Raw genomic sequence first — 25,951 nt, forward strand, 5'->3', positions numbered from 1 at the left:
TGTATATTTGGAGGACTGCAGTGTATCTGGGTATAGAGCATTTACTTAGCTTTTGTAAAGTCCTTGGTTCTGTCCCCAGCAGTGCAAAAAACAAGACAGAAGGCAGGCCAGCCTGTGAAGTTTGGGATGCCCCAATGTATTTGAAATTAAACAACACCCTGCTATGAAATCTGTGGAACAAAGAGAGCTTGAGAAAAATGAGGTGTTTTGACTAAATTTAAAGTGGCAGGACAACACTTGCAGACCTGAAAGCCTCAGCTGTCCCCAAAGGAGCAGTTTGTAGCACCCAATGATGAAATCAGGAAGTAACATCTTGGGTGTCAGCAGCCAGTACAATCTTAGGCACCAAGCCAGCCCCCTCCATGGTTCACTGAAAGCATTTTCTCCAGAGTTCAGGAACACTGCTATGGGAAGCCACATCCAGGATCTTCTTCTCTTTGGGTCTTGATCAGCCCAGGCTGTCGCAGCAAACTACTAAAGACAGGCAGGTTACATGGAAGGCATGTATTTTCTCACAGCTCTAGAAGCTTGACATCTAAGATCAAGGACAGCTAATTCAGTGTCTGGTAGGGGTACCTTCCTGACTTCTGGCTAGCTACTTTCTTACAGTGTGTTCCTAGGGAGTTCTCTGGTATCTCCTCTCATAAGGGCACAAATCTGGTGGGATCAGGGCTCCAACCAAATGACTTCATTTAACCTCTATTATCTTCTTCCTTCTCCAAATACTTCCAAACTGATGGTTAGGGCTTACCACTAGGGGGTAAGGGAGTACCATTTAGGTTATAACACTATGAATTTTGTTTCTTTATCCATTGGTGTGTGTCCCTACCATGCTGGCCACAGAGACCACTTTGACTATAGCAGATACTAGCCTCTGCTGGCCCCTGGCATTAATCATCAGAGACAACTCACACAGTTTTTCCATCTCCTTTTTAAGAAATCTCTTTTTTTCCATCACTGCACCTCCCTCCTGTAACACTTAAGCCTGACAGTCCAATGGAGTCCCTTCATGTTCTACAGTCTAGACTCCATATACGCCACTCTGCCCTGCCTGTGCCAGCCTCTAGTTAATGTTTGAACTCCCTGATGTAATAGCCACTGCAGTTCTCCCCCTGTATACATGCTGCCTGCCTGTAGCTCAGGGTATTTTAATTATAAAAATAATACACATTCAAAGTGACAAAACTAGGAAAAAAGGAATCTCTATGAAGAACCTTAAAGCCACTCCTGTCATGCTGACAGGAACCTAAGAGGAACAGGATGACCTACCATCCTCTACCCAGACAGTGAAAGGCACATCCCAGCCTTCCCTTCTTGTCACCTCTTCCTCCCCCGAAGCCCCTGATCACAAGCCCTTTTCTATGTACTTTCTCCAGAAAATGCCAGGCACAAGCTTCCATGGAGCTCAATCATGAGAGAACATGGCAGTCAGCTTTTCTTCCAGCAACCATGGAGGCCAGCAGATGGGGAGTGCTATCAGCTAGGAAGCTCACCTGAGAACTGGTGTGCAGTTTTTCTGTGAGGTCAATCACGTGGATATAGTGAGTACTATACAGTACTCAAATGGATGGCCTCAGTATCCATCCCCTCTGTGTCCCATAAGGAATACATACACTAGCAGGTGGCCCAAGGCCCCAACTGAGCCCATTCTTCTCAGGAAGGATGCCCCATGCACATCAAGATCCTTCTCAGGAGTGGCCAAAAGCAAGCACTGTCTTCCTCATATGGTACACTATACATTGGTTTCTCTGCTCCCTGGCCCTGGATGAGACTCTGTGGAGCAGGAGTCTGCTACAAGGAAAGGAGTAGTTTAAGGTCTGCCAAGCCCGGGCTATGGGCTTTATCTCTGAGAGATGGGGCCCCTGGTTTATTCCTGGCCACAGTAGAGCCTGCTGTCATGGCCACCTCTGTTTGCTGCCCTTTGACTGTGGCTTTTCCAGGTCATTGCCACCATCCCCACCAGCCAGCTCAAGTGCCTGAAGGAAGCAGGACATGGGCCTGGGAAGGACGAGATGACTGATGAGGAGCTGGCTGAGGGAGAGGAGGAAATCGACCATGCTGAGCGAGAGCTCCGCAGAGGCCAGATCCTCTGGTTCCGGGGCCTCAACCGGATCCAGACACAGGTAAGCTGCTGTTCCATGTGACTATTTTGCTGCCTTAAAAAGCAGGCAAGAGGCAGAAACTGGGCATACAGACCCCAAAGCCAGCAGGAAACTCCCTGGCTCTGGCCCCCAAGTATACAGAGGAAGAGTCTAGTTCCCCTCCTATACATAGAGGTGCCCACCACTGGCTGGCCACCCACTTAGATCACTTCTCCATAACACTTCCCTCAGTACCCAGGTAGCTTCTCTCATAGCTGAATAATAACATGTGCTAGCAGCTAGTGGCTCTCTCAGGGATACAAAGCAGCACTGTCTGCTTTTCTTGGTAAGAGCTGCTTAGGTAATAGACAAGTTGCATTTGGGTGTGTAGGAGGAAAATGTCCCTTTCACAGAGCCCTTGGCTAGCTCTCTGTTCACTAGAGTCTGCTGTAATTACTGTGCAAGACCAAGTTGGCCCAAATCTCCATAGGCTAAGCTAGTCAAGGCCAAAGCCATCAACTATAGTTCCCCAAAACATCTGACTGCCAACAAGAGGCAGTAGTAAAGGCTTCAAAAAACCCATGTGCCAGGCTACACTGCTCTCTGTCCCAATCCTTTCTTGGCCAGCTTTCTTACTAGAAGGTTCCATACTTGCTGCCTATTTTCATATTCCCCTCACACCCTCTCATGATTGCACTGCCCACCACTCCCACTAATGGCTCTCACCACTGTCTGCCAAGGCCTTCTTCCACTCCATGCTTCCCAGTTGCCCTCTGGGACTGTTGCTGGCCCTGCTCATACCGACAGCTTGCTATTCCTTCTGAGTTTCCATCTTCTCTGTCTTTATATTCCTGGTATCTCTACCTCCCACTCCATTCCTACTCTCCCATGCTGAAAATCCCTGGGAGAGCCTGCTAGGGAACTGTCTGAGCCCAAACACCCCACCGGGTCACCAGACCTCCTCACATTGCAGCCTCCTGGACTGACCTGTAGGCAATTCCCCATGGCCTAGCTGGTATCCTCTAAATTACCTTGGCACTTTTACTCATTGCCTTTTTCTCATCCAAGGCCTTGGCTACCTTCTCTCTGATGCCAGTCTCACTACTCTATTGTAGGTACAATCACTTTTCCTCTCTGGGAACTTACCAGCTAAGGCAGAACCAGCTGGCTAGATTCTCCTTGAGTCTGTTTGGCAACTCATTCACATCCCTCCCCATGTATTCTTCCAGCTGTCTTGCCACACATGGCCCAGAATTCATACTCAGGCTGTCCTCAGGGCTCCAAGGTACACACAGCTACTCCAGTACAACCCATAGTGATCTAATGGTATCTATCCTGAGAGTGCCCCTCTTCTCCCTTTTAGGCTCTGTGGGTATGCCTGCCACTGGGATCATTCCTTGCCTTCCATCTGTCTTTGTTCATGCCTGCTCCTCTGATGCCACCCTGAGGCCTGTGGAGCTTGTCTCCATTATCCCCAGGATGAAGTTTCAGCTTCTGACTGTGGTCTTCGAGCTCCAGCTTCTTGGCATCACTCCACTCCTCTCTATATATCCCTATGACTCTGTGCTGCTTTTCCAGATGTACACCCTGCCCACCCACACTGCTGTGCCTCCCTGCTTGCTGCTGTGTACTCTCAGGGCTCGTTTTCCATGCTATAAAAGCCTACTTAAATGTTGCCAAGTCTATGCCTTCTCACATACTACCCCCTCCTACCACTATGGGCCATCTGCACAACTGAGGCCAGGACACTGAATCTGAGCATGCCAGAATTCCTTGAGGAACTTACTTAGAGAGCAGGATCCTTCAGGACTGGGTGAGGTGGCACCAAAAAAAGTCCAAGTTGAAGGCATTCCTTAAGGACCAAGCATTCTGAGAACCGACTCCAGTGTGTCCAGGGAGGGATATACTGGGTCCACATCTGAGCCATGTTACCCTAGCTATGATTCAAATGGATCCTGAGAAAAGGGGAGCCACCATTAGATCCCTAGCCCAAGCCTCCTCTCTCCATGGGGTGAGCCTGTGCCTTCAACACAGTGCCCAAGACAGGCATGGCTGCAGAATAAGTAGCTTTGACTTGTTTCCTGTAATAAATGTTTACTCACTAGCATAAATGCATAGCAAATGTCAGAAAACAGCCCTCATATCTTCCCAATGTGCATGTGGCCACCTAACTGTACCTTCCAGGAGACTATGACTGTGACCACTCCCAGTACTCTATCCTGATCTGATTCAGGGCAGATCTTATCTGTCATGCTCCAGTTCTGATGCAAAGCACAGGAATAGAGTACAGCAGTGCCCCGACTCTGCAAGATAGAGTTAGCATTTCTACCTGCTGAGACAGCAACCCTACCCCAACCTAGTGTCAGTGGTAGCCTGGCCACCAATGTATATTGTATCTGTGTGTCTGTAAGCTCCTGGGTATGCCACTGCTGCCCAACTAGAAGTGGGTCCCACCACTTGGAGTCTTTGTGTTCCATGTCATTCTACTGTTCCATGCCCATGTAGATGTTTTGCAAGCAAGGAGATGGGACTCCAGGGAAAGAGGGAGTGGCCCAAAATCAGCCAGTGAGAGCCAAGGATAGTATAAGTTCCTCAAGAACACTTCTCGGCCCTCAGTAAAGCCACACTGGTTCCCCCATGGGATCTCAACTCCCATGACTTTTCAAGGTGGCTTTATCATGTCAGAGTCACCATGCCTCTCAAGAATACTGAACCAGTCACTTATTCACTATTTGAATCAAATAGAATAAGCTCAACTTATTCTATTTGATTCAAAAACCCTGCTTGTAACAACAGAACTAAAGCCTGTGGGAAGCTCTTCAGGTTGTATGTGTTTTCTAGGCAACTGCCCCAAGATTTCTGGATCTTGTGAACCACAAAATTGCTCCCCGGATTTCAGAGGCCTGCACAACATTTTCTGTTACAAAGTAACTTGATGCCCGCTCTCACCACTGTTCTATACTAATGTATCAATGCACCAGATGCTAGGGTGCTGTTCCACAATAAAAGAGAGTGCCTCAAACCTAGAACATGTAGCTTTTTGAATGTTCATGATGTGGTCTGTCTTTTTTGCATTCCATTATAAATTAATCAGACTCTTTACCAATGACTGAGCCCTTGTTCCTGGCCAGTGCTGAGGCCTCTGGTGGGGGTAGGGTGGTGATGCTGATATTTTCATAGATATGGTTATCCCACGGGGACATCACAGAAAACACCATGGAGACTGATGCAAAACTGAGGCAGCAAAGGCAGGTTTCCCATCCCTTGTCTTTTCCATAGCCTAGAAACACTGAAATCTAAAGAAGCAACCCCACACCCCAGAGTCTGCAACACCACCGCATCAAACATCTTTCTTCCATGAAATACTCAAGCACGTGTACAACATATTCCTCACAGATGCAGTCACAGCCTCAGAGCCTACCTTCTCTTGAGGAAAAGAGTGAGAAAGTGGGTCATGCTGGGTGAAAAGCTGCATTGGGCAGGTTGTATGGAAGGATGACAAGTCTTTCCACAGTGGATCCAAGGTTGAAAGACATTTTGTTTGGAGGAAGGTGTCAACAGTGAAGCTGCTTCTTTGGAGAAGTCCTGTCAGAAAGCCAGCGGAAACTAGAAACCACTGAGTTCCCACTGCAGAGCTTTGGGTGGACCAGGCAGTAAAGGGTCTTTGGACTCCAGAAATACATGTTGGCTTGTCTGCTTATACTATTCCGTGAACTACATGGTACTTTCCAGAAGATGGATCCACCCTCAAAGATTCTCTCCCCACTGAGGCCATTCTCTGAGAGGAGGCTGCCAGTGGGCCTTGCCTCTGGCCTCCCAGAGTCTAGGCATGTGGTCTCCCAGTGCCGTAACACTAGATATGGTTGCTCAGCTACAGTTCCTTCAGACCCTACTTCCTGTGTTTGTCACAATGTCGTAGTCAAAGACAGGGTCAGAAAATCCAAAGACAATGAGTCAGGAGGCTTCTAGCGGGATTTATCCACAAGGCCCTCCCATTGGTCTCATCTTCCACATATGTACTTCCCCTTCATCTTCTAGGAAGCTCAAAGGGTGGGAACAAGGCAGAAGGCACCGTTGCCCCCCAGTCCTCCCAGCCTCCATGCCTGGGGCTATAGGAAGAGTTCTGACAAGACAAAGCCTGTGCTCTTGGAAGCCCCTCTTCTGCCTAAATATATCTTCTGCTGAGGGTCCCCCTCACTTCAATGAGCTGCAGAAATCTGGGGGATTATCTATCCCCCACACCAGTGAAGCAGGACAGAGCAAGAGACCCTCTGCTAAGAGGACCATAAACAAGGGCAGTGATTTCCCAGGAATCCAGGCAAGAGCCTCCAGCCCACATACCACTGGAGAATGCTTCCACTTTCTAATAAGAGCATGTCATATCCCTCAGGTGTGTTGGGGCGGAAAACATGTTCAGAACTACTGAAGTAGGATAAGGAAGTATTTCCAGACACAGGTACTTATTGACAAGTGGCTCTGGATGAGCGTATTGTGAATGCAAGTGACTGCCTACAAAATGTTTGCAGTGTGTTTCTACCTTTCCCTCCCACACTTCTGACCACTAACCATTTGCCCAGCAAACCCTCTCTCAGTCATGGCTTTATCAAAAGCATTGTTAGCTTCCAGGGATGGGGCTGACCTAGCTGAGGCTTTGCTGGCCCCATATGTCCCTAGTGTGGCCCCTGCCCTCACCCAGCCCCACCCTGTGTGGTAGCCTGGACCTCCATGCAAGCCAACCTTTATCTCATTTTCTCTCCCACAGATGGAGGTAGTGAGTACCTTCAAGAGAAGCGGGTCATTTCAGGGTGCTGTGCGCCGGCGGTCTTCAGTCCTCAGCCAGCTCCATGACGTAACCAATCTTTCTACCCCTACTCACGTAACTCTCTCTGCCGCCAAGCCCACCAGCACTGCTGGCAGTGAGTCTTGACTTCCCTTTTCTCTCATAAATGGCACCTGGGGGAAGATAAAGCCTCCCCGACTCTGCCTTCTCTTTTCCAGTCTTGCATTTCTGCTCACCGTGGCTTTTCTGTTCCTTCTTTACTGCCCTGTCCAGTCCTTCCCGCCAGACGGTGTCTCTCCAAAGCCATACTCTCTTATGAAATGACCCCACAGCACTGCCAGGCCTTTCGTCCTTTGCTTTGTTTGGGTTTTAGTTTGCATTTAGTACCCCTGCTACCATTGGTTTTCTTTTCTTGAATTTGTCTGCATGTATCCATGGTTCTTCATGAACTCAGGCTTCTTCCAGTGGTGTCTGGTGTCAGGCTGGGGACTTGCTCCATGTTCTGGGGTGAGAGTCAGGAAAACATGTGGCCCAGGGCTACCCTTCTGGAGTAGGCAAAGGCCCACAGTGTGGTATCATTTGCAGCAGAAGAATCCAGCTAATCTCCTCGAAGAAGAAAGTGACAACTTCCAGCATTCTCCTTGAGGTGGCTTCCAAAGGATGCCCCTGTCTCCAGTCCCCAGGTGGGCTCAGTGGTGACCAAGAGTGCCTCTCCTGAGCAGCTGGTGCCTGCCCTGTAGGCCCCTCCCTGAGCCAGGATCTGTTAGAGGAAGCCTGATAACAGGAGCTCAGAGGCCAGGCAGGTGCTGTTTTGTGTGTCCCCAAGCATCTTGCTCTTTCCAAACAGGCCTCAGTACTGGAGGATCTGAATCCAATCTTGTGCAATCCTCTCTACTCCTTCCTCAGAGAAGCCAGGACATTTCAATGACAAGTTCCCACCACGCAATTCACATTTTGAAGAGAACCCTGGGGTTGGCCTGACTAGATAGAAGCTCCCACAATTGCTCACATCTTTTTGTAAAGACAAAGAAGAGGACAATAGACTGCTGAACCTGTTACCCTACAGTGCCCCAACAGGAGAGAATGCAGGCAACCACATGGAGGCGGGGATCACTCCTATGGGGGTTGCCTACTTTTGGTAACAAATTCAAGAGGTTTCAAAAAGGGAACAGTAAACCTTCGAGTATGAGTCCAGGGCCCCTGCTGGGATGGTTCAATGCTAAGTCTTTCCTTTCCTTCCAGTGAGTCCCCAGCAGCTCCCTTCGTGAACATGCCACTCCCACGCAGATGGAAGGCCTTAACTGCTTCACCTTTTTCCCATCACAGACTCTTCCGGTTTCTTTTTGCTTGCTTGCTTTCTGTTCTTTTCTTTCTTTTATTTATTTTTTTTTAGGAACTGGTGAGAGGTCCCCAGTGGGAGGTGCCCCTCCTCTTCCTTAAGCTCTTCTTTTGGGCTGCTCTGCCTTTTACAGAAAGGATAAGGGCCCCTCAGGAACAGTATAGATGTTTGTGCACAGACATCCCTTCTCCAAATGACAGGCCACATGCACCTCCAGCTTGTACACCCCTTGGACCACCCACCTGGGCCACAGGTATGGACTGACACATGTCACTGTTGGTCTAGAGAGCAGCCAGTGCTCCTGGTATACCCAAATGGGACCAAGAAAGACCTCAGGGATACTTTACATGCCAGTAGGAGGCTCTACCAAATCAGTTAAGGATAGAATGGCCCGTGACCTTCTGGCACACCTTGGCCATGCCCAGGTGGGCAGCAACAACTTCTTTCCTCTAAACAATATGGGGAATGGATGTAGGACACACAGATCTGCTCAGCCCTTTTCTCTCCACTGACTTCCAACACATTTTTCAGTGCCATCATCTTTCTGCACTTCCCATCTTTCTACCTACCCACCTGTCTGTCTATCCAATCATCTACCTGTGTACCTATTGCCTCAGGGGGAGGGCAGTTGACAAGACTCTTCTATGTATGCCACCCCCCAAGCCTCTTCCAAAGCTCTGGTCTTAGCCCTCACTGGAGCCAATCAGCCTCTGAGGCCCCTCCTCACCTGTCCCCACTACCTAGGGTGAAGCCTACTGCCTCTTCAGCCCCCATTTCTCCTATTTCATCCCTAAAGATGGTCTTTATTTTCTTCCTTGGCCCATAGTACCTTGCCTTTCTCCCTCCTTCCTTCCATGGTTATCTGTTCCCCTCCTTCCCACCTTTGGGTCCCAACAGTACCTGGTAAGTACAGTGGGAGAGCCACTACCCTCCCGCTGTTTGTTCATGAGCCATTCCAGGGGAACCTAAGCAGATGTGAGAGGCCAGTGGCAGGGTCTTCTGAGGAGGGAGCTGTTGTGAAGGTATAGGGGTCCCATTTCCAAACAAACCAAGGTAGACAGCCTAAGAAAGATTCACTGTGGAGGAACAAGCAGGTTGGGTCACCTTGGCAACTTCAAGTGGGATGTGCTTTGCTTCTGGAAGCCACTGGCCAGAATTTATTCTTGTCACACATACAGCAGTTCCATCTAGAGTTCAGAGCCTAACTTCTGAATTCTGAGAGCTCTCACAAATCACTGCATCCAGCACCCTCATAAGCCAGGAGAAGACAGGTGCCTACAAGGGCAAGGACCTACCCAGGACCCCATAGGCAGGCAGGCCTGGCAGAGTGGCCACTAGCTCACCCTACCCATCTCCTTGTAACTCTTCAGAGAACCAAAGCTGCTTGAAAGTAAAGCAGGGTGAAGGCCATGATGGAGCTCCCCTGAAAAACGTGCAACATTGTGCAAGGTGTTTTGACCACAGCTGTCCTGACTATCCCTAGAGGTCACAAGGTTTCCTAAGGAGAAGCCATGGCCCCATATATGAGAAATTTTCCATCCTCTTCACTTGTTCCAGGCCAGATTGCCTTTCGCCCACACAGAGTCCAGAGGACTGTGCCTGTAGTTCTTGGGTACTGGATAAGCTTCCTGTTGAAAGGTATTCCCACTAAGAGCCTTAGGCTCTCTAGGGATAAAAGTCACTCATCCTGTGCACTGGGGCCAATGCAAACAGTGGCCAGAGGGAGAGGTGACCAGGATTCTTTGGGCTCAATATATTCTTCTCATCCTTTCTAATGTCCCACACTGTGTATGCATTCTCCCCCACCCCGTCTCCCTCTCCCTCTCCCTCCTCTCCCTCTCCCTCTCTCTCTCTCTCTCTCTCTCTCTCTCTCTCTCTCTCTCTCTCCTTTCCTCCCTCTCTCCCTCCCTCCCTCCTTTCCACCCCCTCTCCTGCTACTGATTCTGGACACAAGAGTCCCTCCACATCCCCACATTCCCCTTGCACAGTCTGAGCTGGCCATGGCCTCCTCACTCCTAGCTCCAGAATGGTCTGTGCAGCCTCTACCCTACTCAGCTATTTTTCCTCCCTTGCCTGGCCTCCAGGCTGTCCCATCACAGCCATTTCATTAATAATCCTCTGGGTTCAGGGCATATTGTCTTCCCCCTCATGGCTGCCACCTCATTTCTTGTGACCTGGACCATTACCTGAAGGCCAGCCTGTCTGGATAGCTCAGGAAACAATGGAGCTGCGAAATCCTATTTTCTGTGGGTGTCCATCATGCCCCTTCTCACCCCAGCCACACTCTCAAACACTAAGGCTAAAGGACTTCATTCTCCTAGTGAGTATCAAGAATCTCAAAAGGGTAGCTGGAGAGGGGTTTATGCAGTCATCCAGCTTTGCTAACAAGCAACAAAACCAGAGCACTAAGTATCTCCCTCCTAGTAGGAACTGAAGAAGCATGATCTTTGGAAACACAAGCCTGGATCCTGGCATCACTGAAGCCTCTCTGGGCTCCAGCGCCCATAAGTTCTTTTGTGTCTCTTTCCCATGGGAACACACAGACACACCCTTGACCCTCTCCAGCCAAACACCAAAGTCTATTCCCCATCAGTTCACCCTGGGAACCCTCTCATTCCAACCAGCAGTCAAGTCCAGGCCATCCTTAGGGTAGCAGCACTGGGCCTCTATACTCGAATGTTTACTGTCTCAGTAGTTTAAGATAAGATACCTTCTGATGCAGGACAGCAAAGATTTGAGCACCATATCACCAGAGGGGCTTCTTCCAGATTCTGATGAAGAATTTGGAAACTGATCACAACAGTTGTTTCATTTTAAAGGGTTTTTGCAACATGGAAATCTTTCACCCATTGGGGGAAGGGAGCTAAACCCAGCCAGGTAAGCCCGTGCAGCTTTGCTTGGACATAAACTTCCAGAGCCCAGGAAGGCATGCTCATCACACTCTCACACACTCAACAAGGAAGGAGCTGGAAAACAGTCTTAAGTTTGCTCCGTTGTCAAAATATTAATCAATGTTGAGCCAAATCACCCCACTTGGGTTTGTTTCCTGGGAGAGTATATTGGCATTTTTTGTAGCTGCTTGACAGTGTACACACTGGCTCCACACTAGGAAAGGCATCAGTCAGTTCTCTTGTTAGGGCCCTGTCCTACCCTTTCTGGAACTACAGGCTAAATCCCAGGGGAACAAGCTTCCAGGAAATCACTAAAGCACACAACGAAATGCAGCCCTGGTCTGAGGCCCTGCAGGTAGGTGCTGTGAGTACTGCCACACAGCCAGCAGCTGAGAGCTTGTGGAATTTATTCAAGCCCTCCCTACCCCAACCTTCCCTGCCCACCCCTACTCCATTCCACTACCACAGCTGGCCTTGGCTACGAGAAATGCTTGGGCCAGGCTGCTGCTGTCAGGAGCCAGTCTACTTTCCATGTCCTGAGCAGTTAGGGCAAGACAGTTAAAGTAACTTACAAAGGCAGTTGAAGCAACTTAAAAAACTAGCCAGCTTCTCCTCAGTTTCACACTTACTGGACTAGAATGCCAAGGCACCTGAAAGGTCCCTTTTCTCAAGAAGGTTCTGAACTAGTGGTTGTAAAGAGCAATGGAAAGTTGAAGGAGTCAGAGAGAAATATGTGAGTTCCATGAGCCTTAGCAGCTGAGACTGAGCAGAGAGCATGGGCAAACCTCCTGGGGGACCTCTGGTAGCAGTGGCCAGGTTGACTTTCTCTCTGGCCAAGGAATTGGAAAGAAGAGGGGAGAAGGTAGCAGGCATTTTCTACTGTTGCTTTCGCCATTGTGATTCAGGAGCCTTTGCTTTTTTTCTCATTTGTTTTTTCATTCTTGTTACTGGGATGAGCCTTCCCTCATATCTCTCACTTAGTTCCCAGCTTTTACACTCTTGTTCTACCTTCCACCCACAGCCTACCCTCCACATGGAAACTACACACACACACACACACACACACACACACACACACACACACACACACACACACGAAAGTTTAGGCAAGAACATGTGTAACCTGAGAGGGCTTGAAGCTCCCATCCTTTAAAGCATCCTTGATTCCTTCCTACTGCAGCTTATGAACTGGGGCTTGGTCTGCAGCATATCCACCAGTCCTGTGCTAAGTTAGCAGCCTTTATTCTGCATGCCCTGCTGTCTGGGCCACACAGAGAGGAGACATTGTGAGTCTCCTCTGGGCAGGAATTGGTGATCAGCAAAGGGAGTGACTGTAGATGATCATAAACCTCCTAGGAGAAGTGAAGGGACCATTCAAAGCATTAGGGGTGCTATTCTAGGTTCCAAGTTACTCAGAACAGACTCTCTGAGTTTGGTATGGAAAGAGAAAGGGCAGCTATAGTGGATATGGGAGAAGCTATGTTGGATTTACGGTTTAGGACTTGGTCAGAGCCCAGCAGGTGTTGGGTTTGGGAGCTTTAGTTGTTCCAGACAGTTTCAGCCAGCTGACCACAGCCAAGTGGGTAGAGAACTTTGGAGGGGTGACACTACCATAGGAGACAGAAGCGAGGATGGACCAGATAGTTTATACCCACTCACTGTCTGCTGAGTATGAGCAGCTCACTGGATGTTGGAGCCACCATTGAACCCTACAGAAAAAGTCCTATCTTTCAGGGAATGGTTAGCTTCCACTGAGAGGAGACAGAAGAGAAAATAACTATTGTTACTGAGTGGGTGCTGGGACGAACAGGGTAGAGCTTACTGAAAAGGTGAGGAGGGGGTCCTAAGGCTTACTGAGGCCTCTGAGCCACTGACTCTTTGTGGTAGAACAGACAGACAATGCCCTGTGAGAGGAACATGTCGGGGCTAGAGCTAGTAAAAGAGATGGAATGAGAGAGCCCAAGGCAGGCTCTTGGTTGGGGCCATGGGTCTTCTTCTGTGGGAAAGGCAGCTAGTAATTTCCTTGCATTGTAAAGGATTAACCAGCTGCCATGTGGAGGACAGACTGTGAGGTAACATAAGGGTAGCAGGGAGACTATTAAAAAAATGTCCCTGCAGCAGTCAGCTTGAACCTGGTGTCACAGCAGTGGGGGTGATGGGTGTGTGTGAAGTGGAAGATTCGGATGTCATTTTAAGAGAGGGAATGGTGGATTGTTGAGAGCTGAGGATATGTAACGGAATGAGATATGACTCAGACACCCACATCTGGAGCTGAGAGAACAAATGGAAGACAGGTGCAATGGAAACTATTGGTAGGCAGCAGCCCCTGAATATTAGGGAAGGGTCAAGGGGAAAGTGACTAGGAAGGACTTCCAGGGAGGTTGAGGGAGCATCAAGTACTTTGCTTGGTTAGGGACTGCATTGCAAAAAATAAAGTATCAAAAGTCTTCTTGGGACACTAGCCATGATAGGTTGCTGAAGTGATGCAACAGCTGAATGGGACTGTGGAACTGGGGTGGCGAACAAGTAAATGGTGATGCATGGGTGATTTATCTTTCCTAGAGACATCTTTTATGTAAAATTATCCTGCAGAACTGGATCTTGTGGTGCATGCCTGTCATTGCAGCACTGGGTAAGGGGGCAGTGCTGAAACAAGGGATCTGGAGTTTGAAACCAGCCTGGTCTGTATGGTGAAACCCTGTCTCAAACAAACAAACAATCACACAAAAAATCCTTTATCCTACAGGTAAATGGGCTGTAAATTAAAGTTCAATGATTTCTTACCCCCAGTCAGCACCCAGGCTACTTCCATCACTTACAAGAATATTTGTAGTCAGGTAGGGAAGTGACAAGGTCTGACTCAGTGACCAAAAAGCCTGGAAACATCATCTGGACATGGGACATTGCAGGCCACCATAGGGTCATCAGACCCTTAGTCAGAAGCTGTGTGTCAGGCACAGAGGCAGGATGGAGGCCCAAGGCAAACAAGAACATCAGCTTTCAAGCAGCACATGGAGGCTGTAGTGGAGGAGGAGAGTAACACTGGTGAGATGTTTAGGGGTTGGTCCCATTGGACAAGCTGACAGTGAAGTGTATAGAGAGGATGGGCTAGGAGCTGGTGAGGATGGGAGAGTGAGAGTTCCAGTGGGCCTCCAACAGAGACACCTGGAAGCAGTAGGAATGAGATGTAAAAAGGGGGTCTGGATGGATGTGGTACTCAAAGCATTGATGACATCTAGGTGGTCTCATGGGCCTTGAGGGTGCTGAAGGCCCTGGGGAAGAGTAGAGGTGGAGGAGCTTTGAGCATAGCACACTGAGAAACCCAAGCAGGAGGCTGTGAGCTGGGGCATGGCATGGGCTCAGCTCAGCCTTGGCTGCAGCTTGGCCAGAAACACCAAACTCCAGTCAGGTCTGAGAGAAGGAATCCCAGGGTCTTGGAGATACGTTCAGGCATCTGGCACAAGTCCTGCCTTCCAGAACAGGCCACTCTTCCCAGCAGTTGCTGCTTTGCTGATTGAGATCAGCCTCCCAGGGGGTGCCTGTGCCCTACAGCCTTTGGGTGGTTGGAAATACCCCAATCATAAGATCAACAGCAAACCAGTTTGTTCTAGCCACAGATTTCAATGCAGGGAAGAAAGAAGCTGGAGAAAAAGCTGACTCACTCTCAGATGTTACCCTCAAGATGACTCAAAACAGTGGAGTGGGTGGCCCTCTGAACAAGAGGCACAGCACTCATTCACACATGGCATGCATGTGATTCCCAGGGGTTGGTACATTGGGAACTCTGTCCCTGGATCTGGCAGAAGGAGGAAGCAAAAGGAACAGACCAGAGCAGCAGTGGCTGCAAGAGGCAATGACAGCATATGAGGGTTGTCTTGTGGCCAGGGCTTCTCTCTTCAGGGAAAGACTTTGGAGCTGAGCCAGGTGCAGCTGAGACCCATGGATAGGTTTGAACAGGTGTCTGGCCTGACCATATGAGGTCCAATTGAAGAGAATGTTGTGGCCAGTCACCTGGGCATTGTTGGAAGACTTAACAGATTCTCCCAGAGTCGAGGGCAACAATGTGCAACTCATTCTCTTTTTTGTGACATAATGGTATGGCTGACAGCTGGAGTTAGGTGATGTTCCCAGCACCAACATTCCAGTCTTGCCCTAGAAAACCTAATTAATGAAGCAGCATTGGCATTAGATACAAAAAGTGAATTGTTTTCTTCTCATTAAAATTGGCAATGGTTTTCAAATCCTATGTTAAGCCTATTTAAGCAACCAATCTGAAAATAGTGGCCTGAAGAACAACTAGCCATCCACAATCTGACAGAAAAAAAATCCTAACTGGACCTCAGATGTGGATTTAGGAAACCCCAATTTTCTAGAGCCTTTTGGCTTACTTCTTTCCATTCCAAAGGCTGTGAGGTTTGCCTCATTTAGAGTGATTTAGGAGCACTGCACTTGACCTGGCTGAGTTGTCAGCCCTAAGATCCTGACTGGAGGGTTGAAAGGGACTCATTGTAGCCCGGATGATTCATTGTCAACTGTTCCTATAAAGGACCAACGAGTAAACATATTTAGCTTTTCAGGCCAGGTCTCTGTTGCAACTGCACAACCCTGCCCTTGTAGCATGAAAGCAGCCACGGACAGTATGCAAATGAATGGGCATGGCAGCTCGCCAATAAACTTTATTTACGAAACCAGAAGAGGTTCAGGGTTCATTCACTTTTTTTGCCAGAGTTTACAGATATGTTACCTAAACCATGAAAACTAAATCCTAGCTCCTTGAAATTACTTAGAATGTTTCACACAAGGAGAGACTAACTAGAGCTGGGGAACCCAGTTACCCTCCTGGAGAATTGGCAGTCTTTCCACTGTCCTTTACACTACCTGGAGGCCATCAGGACTGGCTTTGTATTTGCAGTAGGGCCAGTTGATATGGGCAACAGTGCTGGAACTGGCTTGTGTGAGATCTAGCAGAGGCCTATTCATTGGCCTCTGGTTTTAGAAGCAGGAAGGAGCCCTGTATATGGGGCCAGGTAGACATCAGAGAGGCAGCAGTTCTGTGGCTTGAAAAAATAATGAAACTGGAGTCAGTGTGTGAGTGACTATGGAAAAGCCAGAGAAGGAAGAGGCTGATTCTCAGGCAAGTTCTAAAGCATTGTCCTGCAGGAGATACAGGAGGCTGGAGGGGATGCAAGCTTGTCTCAGAGCATGTGGCCACAGTGGTAGGCAGGTCCAAGCACTGTGGGAAGCATTTCCTTGCAGAATATAATGCTGATGTGAACTGAAGACAGGAGTAGGATGGACAAGGAGCATGTAGCAAAGCACAGGGCTGTCTGAACAGAAGCTCAATAAGGAGAAGAGGAGGGAGATGATTTGGAGAAGAAGGGCCAGAAAGGTAGATTGCAAAGGGCTGCTGAGGGCACCAATTTTTAATCAGACCCAATCAGACACATGTAGCTATGACCCTGAGCTATAAGAAGACCATGAGGATAACTAGTAGATCAATACAGGTGAATAGGAGCAGGCTTGGTACATGCAAATCCAAGTGTGGCCATTTTCAGTCTTGGCCTCCAGGTTAGGGCCAGTGGACTCTTAGGCCCAGAGCTCTGCCATATTCCTAGATGGTTTCCAGTACTACACAGAGATGTGGACAGAGAAGAAAAGTAACAGGGACTCTTAACAGTAAGAGTCCACCGGCCCTAACCTGGAGACCAAGACTGGTAAAGTGAAAGAGGGCCAGGCAGGAACAACAATGTTAGAGAAGCTTGAGAAGTTTTCGGAAATGGGAATTCAAGTGTGTGGTGTGCCCCTGAAGGAAGAACTAAGATGCAGGTGCAGAAGTGGCCACTGGCACACTCTTTGGAGAATCTCAGTATATTTGTCTTCCACCAAATTGGAATTCAAATTGATCAAAGACCTCAGGTGTCACCTAAGCCATTCCTGTTCCCAGGGTAAGGATCAGGAAGGTAGCAGACATCAGCCTATTGTTCCAGGATATCTACCCCTGTCAGAATGTTTTCAACACCAAGGCCCTGACCTGTAAACCCTTACCACAGTCTAGCAAAGCCACCCCATTCCCTACAAGTCCCCCAGTGTGTAAATATTCATCACACAATGTACCAGCCCCTGATGTGGGCACAACTTTCCAGCACCAACTACCCATTGACTATCTCCTCTCCTTTCCTCTCCCTCTTTTCTCCTCTCCCCTCTCCCCTCCCCTTACCTCTCCCTTTTCTTCCCTTCCTTGCCCTTCCCATCTCCTATGTGGGGTCTGTCCCTCCCCCTCCACTTCAGATCCGGGTGGTGAAAGCATTCCGTAGCTCACTTTATGAAGGCCTTGAGAAACCGGAATCCAAGAGCTGCATCCATAACTTCATGGCAACGCCCGAGTTTCTGATCAATGACTACACCCACAACATCCCGCTCATCGATGACACGGATGTGGATGAAAATGAAGAGCGACTGAGGGCCCCACCTCCCTCACCCCCTAACCAGAACAACAACGCCATAGACAGCGGCATCTACCTGACCACGCATGTCACCAAGTCAGCTACCTCTTCAGCATTCTCTTCCAGGCCTGGGAGCCCACTCCACAGCATGGAGACATCCCTCTAACCAGAACTTCTGTCATTACACATATATACATACATGCACACATGCACACAGTCACACACATACCCACACACAGAGTCACACACACACACACACACACACACACACACACACACACACACACACACACACAGTCACACATGCACACACACAGAAAGGGGAACCTTGCACCTGCCAAAGAGGGAAAACCTGCTAAAGAGGCTAAAGACTTTTCTTATGCGGTATTTGCAAGAAGCCAATTGCATTCAATAAGGGCACAGCCCCACTAGGCTTCTCATTAGGCTCCCAGGAGGTGGAGGAAGGAGGAAGAAGGAAAAGGGAGGAGAGGAAGTTCTTCACCCAATGTGAAGAAAAAAAAAAGAGAGCATGAGACAAGATGCACTTTCCATCTTTTTTTTTTTCTACTGATGCTTCTTTTTTAAAAAACACTAGTTTCACCATGTGTTCACCATTTGGGCTGTGCAGCATGGCAGGGGCTAGCTGAGCCTATTTGGAACTTTACCATAACACACACACACACACACACACACACACACACACACACACACACACACACACAGAAGGCAGTCATTGTGCAGACCGGCCACTGGAGGGAGCCACCTGCAAAGGTACCTTCTACTGCAAAGCACACTAGACCCATCTGCAAACCGCATGTGTGTGCGTGTGTCTATATGTATGTGTGTCTATATGCATATACATATATATATATGGCAAATGCATATTTAAAGAATAAGGAACTATTTATCGGCATGATATTTCCATTCCTCTCACCAGGCGTTTTCCTTTTGAAGTTTCATTTTTGAATGTAGCAAGGTTCTTTTCAGGGAACAAGACTGCAAGAACATCCTTTCAGTGCTGTACTTCCCTCCCCAAGCACCTGGCCTGAGGATGTCCATGCTTGACCCTGCTGATTCCAGAGGAGGCAGTCTGGAGTGTGTTGTGCAAGAACCTTTGCACTTTGAGACCTCTGCCTACAGAGGAAAAAGACTTTTCAATGGCATTTTATTTAAAAGGAAAATACCAAAGTATTGATGACAATAGCCCCCCCCCCCCCAGTACGAAGCAAAGCAGGTTTTAGTTTTGGCTTCCTCCCATTTCGTTTCCAACACCTTCATTTTGGCTAATGGCTTTCTTTGTCCAAGTTTGAAAGCGTGAAGAACCTTAGGAACAGCTGTGATAGAGCAGAGACAGACACCAGGCCTAACCGCTACAAAGGCCACCTGAGGAAGAGGGGTCATCAAAATCAAGATGCCAACTGCAAGGACAATCCAGGTTCATCTCTGTCATTCCTCTAGACTTGCACTTTGTGCTTTGGCAAATGACAGTGAGTACTCACTGGACCACCTCCATGTCTGCCAAGGCATGGGCGTGCCACCCACCAAAGCATGCTTCCAACCCAGGTCTTCTTGCCCACAGGGGAAATACAACCCAGAAGGCAACAGTATAGAAACAGAGCCTGATGGAAAAATGGCCTTCATTACTGTTGTCATTGCTGTTCTCTTGCTGGTGGCTCTTCTAGGCCTGTGGGGGGCTAAGCACAGGGTCTACAGGACTTGGGCCCACCTAGGCAGGCGAGGCTAGGAAAGCAAGGTCTGGGATCCAGGAACCTATCCCATCAGTGTGGGCATCCACTGTACCAAGCCTGCTTTCCTAGAAAAAAATGATAACCTGAGGGAAGAAGGCAGAGGAGAGAGGTCTAATGTCTGCTGCCCTGCAGGGAAGCCCAAGCTGATGAGTCTCTTTCTAGTGGAAAACTGACTCTCCCTTGTGCTTCTAGGTCCTGAATCTGGACACCCACAATGACACCAGTGAAATGGGCAGCATCCTGCCCTTGAGGTTCCTTCACCTTCTGAACTTATGAGTGTCACACTTTGCAGAAAGATGTCTAGCATCTCACTCCACTCCCACACATGCTTGTCACTTGGCCCCGAGGTTTTCTGGCAGGAGACAGATGTGAGCTGAGAGATGGAGGGTAAGAACAAGCACCCTCAGGAGCTGCATTTGCCCCACTCCCATCCCACACCACCACACAGAAAGCTTGTCTCAGCTCCCAGGCATCCACACAAAGTCTAATGGAAATGTGCTTTGTCCTCACTGGTCACACCAATGCCATGTCACCCCTGAACAGGATAGTCACATCTCGGGCAAAAGAATTTCAGTTACAAGAGAAACTCCACTTTAAAACGCCAGCTACAGATCACTTAAAGCCATCCCTTTTTTTCTAAAGGGCATATTGAGAATGTTTCCCATTTGTAAATTGTTCCCTGATGTCCTTGTTTAAACCACCACAACAAAAGGGCAACTTGGCTGGCTGAGGGTCTTTGTGTTCTTCGACAAGAAATCAAAATGTGGAGTATTGCAGTTGAAGTTGGTCAGCTGTGTCCAGCTATGCTCATGGGCTTCTTGTCATCCTCTGTTGTAGACACACAGATAGAGCAAATGACCACTATATATTAAAAAGCCAACCCTCAATGCTGCTGTGTAAAGTTGCCTGGTGTCAGTGTCGACTGTGTGATACCCAGGCTGCCTTTGTGCTGAGCTGTGGGGTTCAGAAAAGGCCCTGGAAACCGATATCATCTGTTCTGGTTCTTGTACAGTCTTCAGACCGAGAGACCTATCTCACCGGAAGCTTCTCTTTATAAAGCATTATACTGTATGGAATGGCTTGGTCAACTGTGTTCAGTTCATAAATATGTTTTACATTTTTATCTGCTTGTTATAAAAATGAACAAAATATCTTAATAAGAAACATCACAGATGCATAAGAAATTAAAGTCTATAGTTGAATTTCTTAATTTAAAGAATAGACCAAAATTTCTGTGTATAAAAAAATGAAAGGCATATAGCTGGGCGGTGGTGGTGCATGCCTTTAATCCCAGCACTCAGGAGGCAGAGGCAGGCGGATCTCTGTGAGTTCGAGGCCAGCCTGGTCTCCAAAGTGAGTTCCAGGAAAGGCGCAAAGCTACACAGAGAAACCCTGTCTCGAAAAACCAAAAAAAAAAAAAAAAAATGAAAGACTCCTACAATCTTGGTCTGGGGTCACATGTGTGATTTATTATTTGGTAACTTTCCATGTGGAACCGAACAAAGGTACCTGCATGCCACTGAGCCAAGGTAGGAGAAGCCACAAGCATGGCCTCCCCTGTGGACTGCTGCCCTGCTGGGTTCTATGACAAGAAGAAACACTGGCTCTGTAGGCAAGAGGTCCCCCACCTGTGAGGCCTCCCACTGACTGATTTGACCAGGTAAAGCCTGCTGTCAATGTCCAGGTCCGTGTCCTTCGATAGGTCAATGGGAGAACTGTGGCAATTCTGTCTTCAGAACTTTTTCACCTTTCCAAACTTAAACTTCCTGTCATTTCCCACCAACTTTCCACTCCTCCTCCCTAGTCCCCTATTCTATTGTCTGTCAGCAAATCTGGTTGCAGCATTCTCATACAAGGCCTCTCCTAGAAGTAGGATGAGAGAAGTATTTGTCCTTTTGTAACTGGCTCATTTCACTGAGCACCATGTCCTGAAAAGCCATCCATGCTGTAGTAGATGTCAGCCTTCTGTTCCTTTTTAAAGCTGGATAATACTCCATTGCTTGCACAGACATGCTGGGTTTATCCACACAATCACAAATGCTTGGACTACTCCCATTTTTTAGGCATTGTGAATAATACTACTATGAACCTGGGTGCATAAATTGCTCCTTGAGGCCCTGTTTTCCTTTGGGAATTGATATATACCCAGCCACGAGATTGCTGGATCTGATGGTAATTGTTTTAATGTGTGCATGCATATGTGTGTTCATGTATGTATAGGTGTGAATGGCCTCACGTGTGTGTGTGTGTGTGTGTGTGTGTGTGTGTGTGTGTGTGTGTAAGGTAGAGACCAAAGGAGAATTTCCAGTATCATTCCTCAGGTACTGTTCACCCTGTTTTCTGAGACAGGGTCTCTCATTGGCCTAGAGCTCACCAATTAGGCTAGTCTGGCTGACCAACAAACCCCAATGATCCCTCTGTCTCTGCTTTCTTAATACTGGGATTTTAAGCACCCAGCTTTTTTTTTTTTTTTGCAAGGATTCTGGAGATCAAACTCAGGTCCCCATTCTTGCAAGACAAGAACTTTACCAACTGAGCCAGCTCATCAGCTCATGTTTAACTTTTTAAGGCCCCATCAGACTGCTTTTCTAGAGCATCTATACATTTTACGTCCTCATCACTAATGTACCTGAGTTCTGATCATTGACTTCCTCTTTGTCCTAAAGCCACAAAAACAAAGCCCAACATTTCACATTCATTTACTCTTAGTGCCTCTTTCCTACCCTCTCCAGATCCCTCTGAATGCCTGCGTGTAGATGTCAATGCTCTGTGGCACCCTCTTTGGGCCAGGAAGAGCCCCATAGATAGTTCTGTGGTTAGGCCTTACAAATGACCACCATGGTCACAGTACTATGAGTCCCCTCCACAGCACTCTGCATATTGTCCTCAACTTTTCTTCATGATATTTGTTTTATTTTCCTTAGGATTTATTTCTATTGATGTGCCTATGTGTATGTGCATGCATGTGCAATGTCTGTGGAGGCCAGAAGAGGGCATCGGATCCCCTGGAGCTGGAGTTACAGGCAGTTGGGTACCTCACTCTGGTCCTCTGGAGGAGTAGCAATTTCTCCCAACCACTGAACCATCTCTCAGGCTCTCTTCATTGTATTTCTATTTATCTGGTGTACAAAATGTCCTTTTATATTTGTTAGCACCAGAGGACAATTTTCCAGGGCAAGAGCCAAAAAGAAGTAACACGTTTCCAAAGATCCCTTAAGACTCTGCTTCCACAGCAAAAAGGCAAGCAGCACAGCTTGAGTCATAAGACTAAGGAAGTCTAGACAAGACAGATTCCCTATCAACACAACTGGCTCCACATGAAGAGATAAGCCATGATGCTGCCCATAAAGCATGAATTTGTCCTTAGTCAAATGGCTGGGAGCAAGAACACACCACAGCAGTGCAGCCTGGAGAATTAGGAGAAGGTCTGTATGTCTTGGAGCTGTTTTGGCAGACTTCTTCACACTGGTCAGGGAAAAAAAAACACAAGAGAAATGTATCCTCTCCCAGTTCTAGATGCCCAAAGTCCAAAATCAAGACATTAACAAGGCCAAGCTCCCTCTGAGGATGTGTTCCCTGAGGATGTGTCCCTGAGAATGTGTTCCAGATCTTTCTTTTATTTTCTGGTGTTATCCATCTAGGTATTACTTGACTGATAGACCCTTCCCTCTACCTCTGCCTGTCTTTATGTGGCCTTGTCATGTGCATATCTGCCTATGTCTCTTCACTTACAAGGACAGTAGTTTGTGGATCACAGCCCACCATAGTGGCCCCACTTAGCTTGATTACAAATGTGAAAAGACTTTTCTAAATAAGGCCACCCTTACAGATTTCAGGGTGAGGACATGGACAGATCTTTTGAGAAACAAAACTCAATGCACTATAGTCAGGAAGAAAGGGCCAAGCAATTCCCAGGACCTGGTTGCCCTCCTCCTCATTCCATTGGGTTCATGGGCTAAGTAAGATTCAGCCACTTATCACTATGCTGTAAGATATGTTCTGCACCACAAGATCCTGGAAGCTTCAGGCTCTAGAATAGCTTATCTTGGTCTGTCATTGCTGACCTTTTAAACCTAAAATAAAGGAGATGGAAGGTTGCAATTCTTTAACCTACATCATTTTGTTTACAAAAGTCTTGATAAAAGGAAGTAAAAAATCAAATCCAAAAGACCCACAGTATAACAATGTCTTTACTTTTCTGATGCCTAGAAACAAGAAGACCGTCTCCTCACTGTTCCACGGGCCAAGTGACAAGCACTGAGCTGATAGGCCCAGAGGGTAGCACACAAATAACACCAAGTAAGGCCAGCAACACTCCTGAGCAGCGTGACAGGCACGCAGCACATGGGAGAATTCTAAAATAGCAGTCACAGTCAGGTTATCTGGTACAACCAACTCAATCTACAAAGTGGAAACTGAGTCCCAAGGAGAGAGAGGAACTGTTGATAATCAGCAGGAAAGGAAATAGTCGGGTTTCTAGGTGCTATGCACTGTATGGGGGCACTCTGGGGGGTGCCTATCCTAACCTCTGGTGAGGTTTATCTACTGTCTCTCCTATTCTACGCTCTACAGAGGCCCTGAGAAGGGGAGTGGAGCAAACTGAAGTAGATATGGGCAGATAGGGCCTTCTTTATGGTTTGAACAGTCCCATCATCCACTACTGCTAGTCTTCTGAGAGCTGAGAGAACACCTTTTTGTAAGTCAGATGAGCTCAAAGGTCTGAGATGGGTACAGGGCTGAGGTGTAATTCAGTGATAGAGCACTTGCCCTGGCTTCTTGCCTAAGCACACCAAGAAACAAGTAAATGTGAGAGCCCAGGGAGCATCGTTGGAAGTGGAAGCCTGGAGCAGGGGGCTCAAAAGCCCATTGGGGAAGATAAAAGAAGCCAAGAGTAGAACATCTGTCTTGAAAGTCTGGTCAAGTATGGTTAGCACAGGAGACAGGGCAGTCAATGCTAAAAATGGGACAGGCAACACAATTGGAATCAGCAGACAGCAGAAGGACAGGCTGGATTTCAGCCCTCACTCCATGCTCAGAGCCCTTGCCCTAGGCCCTGGGTCTGCCACAGGTCTCCTCCAGGTATGTCAGCCACACTGGGTGGGTACAATGGAAAAGGCACACTCTTGGGACAGTGGGACTCAGAGATAGATCCATTTGTACAGTGTCACAACCGTTCACTCAGGTTAAAGGCTAAGAAGGAAAAGATGAGGAAGTATAAGATGCAGAGTGGGTGACAGAGCAAGTATCCTTCAAACGGCCTGTAAGGAGCCGAGGCCTACAAGGAGTGGACAGAGGTGCAGAACAGCTGACAGAGGTGGATGCACACTCCTCCCTCCCATTTCCTGGCTTGCTTGGAAGGGTGACCTGTACTTCCCAAAGCAGGTCAATGGTGTCTCAGAATGGGTGGCAAGAGGACCTAGGGGATTTTTGTCAGGTCCACCACTGTGAGCCCTCCTAGAAGGAATGTTAGAAGTCTGGCCCTCTTCCACATGCCTCCTGGAGACGCTCTCCACACCAGATATGGTGCCAAGATGCCACTTTTGTATTCAGAAGAATCCAGAGGTCATCTGACCAGCTGTGTAATGAACAAGACACTCAAGCAAGTTATTAAGAAGAACTCAGAGTCACAAAGTGTGCAGGAGTATCCAGTCCCACATGCCTGCCAGATCAAATTTCTGTGCTGGTCATTTGTCATTCTGAGACCTGAACTTCCTCTAGCCAGGGCCCATTCCCATGCAGGTGTTCAGTGAAAAGATAAATGAAGCTGCCACCTGTGTGTTCAGGAAGCCAGGACCCAGGCACGTACTGGACCTATGGGGATTGAAGCCAGCCTATCCCAGGAGAGCCACCTTCTTCCTCTTTTGTGCCTTTCACTGCCGCCCCATGGGTCTTCTTCCTGGAAGTGAGGCAAGTTGCTGTGTGGCTATATCCCCCAGCTGACAAAGGAATTGGTACACAGCAGTGGCTCACTAAATGTTGTTTCATAACTGCTTGTCTTAAAATGTTTACAGTGAGAATAGCTGAAATGGGAACCCATAATCAGTTTATCATTAGCATTCACAGGAGAACTTTAGGATATGGAAACCAGGCCAATGGGAGAGACTAGCTTACCAGGAAGGCTGTAACATTTTCTTGGCTTCCTCACCCTAGGGATAGATAACATATGCACTTTGTAAAGTCAAGAAATCCTTGCCAAACTGTGCCTAGTATGTGAGCACTCTTTGCTCGCCAGGAACAAGTGAGGCCCAAGTGTTGGGAAACTCTTGCTTGAAGCTCCATGAGCAAGTGCTAGCATATTACCTCAATATGCATACCTGTAGGCACCAGAGTCCTTTCCAGTGGTGACAACTTACCACATGAGAGGAAGGGGCTGCCATGTGCTGAATGCCAATCAAGACCAACAAGAGGTGCAAGGAGCCCACAGCAGGCTGTTGTTGCCCCTATATTCAAAGTCAGACTTTCTGAAAGGATAAGAATCAGAAGGGTGCCATAGGGTAGAATGTCCCTGGACTCTTGTTCTACATTGTCTTGACACAAAAACTCCAAGGGCAGTGTGAACTATAGCGCAAAGATGGAGACCTCTGTTGATTCACATCATTTTTATTACACAAAATAAAATTCCATCTATGCTGCACATTCATACTTTCTATAAATCTGGCTTTAAAAAAT

The 25,951-nt window shown here is 47.9% G+C and overlaps 1 protein-coding gene across 6 annotated transcripts in view; it reads left to right on the forward strand.

Annotated features, from left to right (window-relative positions):
- Nucleotides 1–18,439, forward strand: part of Atp2b3 (ATPase plasma membrane Ca2+ transporting 3) — a 70,766-nt gene extending 52,327 nt beyond the window's left edge. For 3 of the 6 annotated variants that reach the window (XM_059251261.1, XM_059251258.1, XM_059251260.1), the window contains exons 20-22: nucleotides 1,941–2,123; nucleotides 6,844–6,997; nucleotides 17,380–17,513. In XM_059251261.1, the coding sequence (XP_059107244.1) occupies nucleotides 1,941–2,123; nucleotides 6,844–6,997; nucleotides 17,380–17,405 (363 nt within the window). In that variant the 3' untranslated portion in view covers nucleotides 17,406–17,513. Of the gene's footprint in view, nucleotides 1–1,940; nucleotides 2,124–4,922; nucleotides 5,117–6,843; nucleotides 6,998–17,379 lie in introns of those variants that run through there. The other 3 variants (XM_059251264.1, XM_059251262.1, XM_059251263.1) reach the window with 3 other exon arrangements.
- Nucleotides 18,440–25,951: the final 7,512 nt, after the last annotated feature.

This window comes from Peromyscus eremicus, chromosome X (genome assembly GCF_949786415.1).
Source record: "Peromyscus eremicus chromosome X, PerEre_H2_v1, whole genome shotgun sequence".
In the NCBI taxonomy this organism is placed as follows: domain Eukaryota; kingdom Metazoa; phylum Chordata; class Mammalia; order Rodentia; family Cricetidae; genus Peromyscus; species Peromyscus eremicus.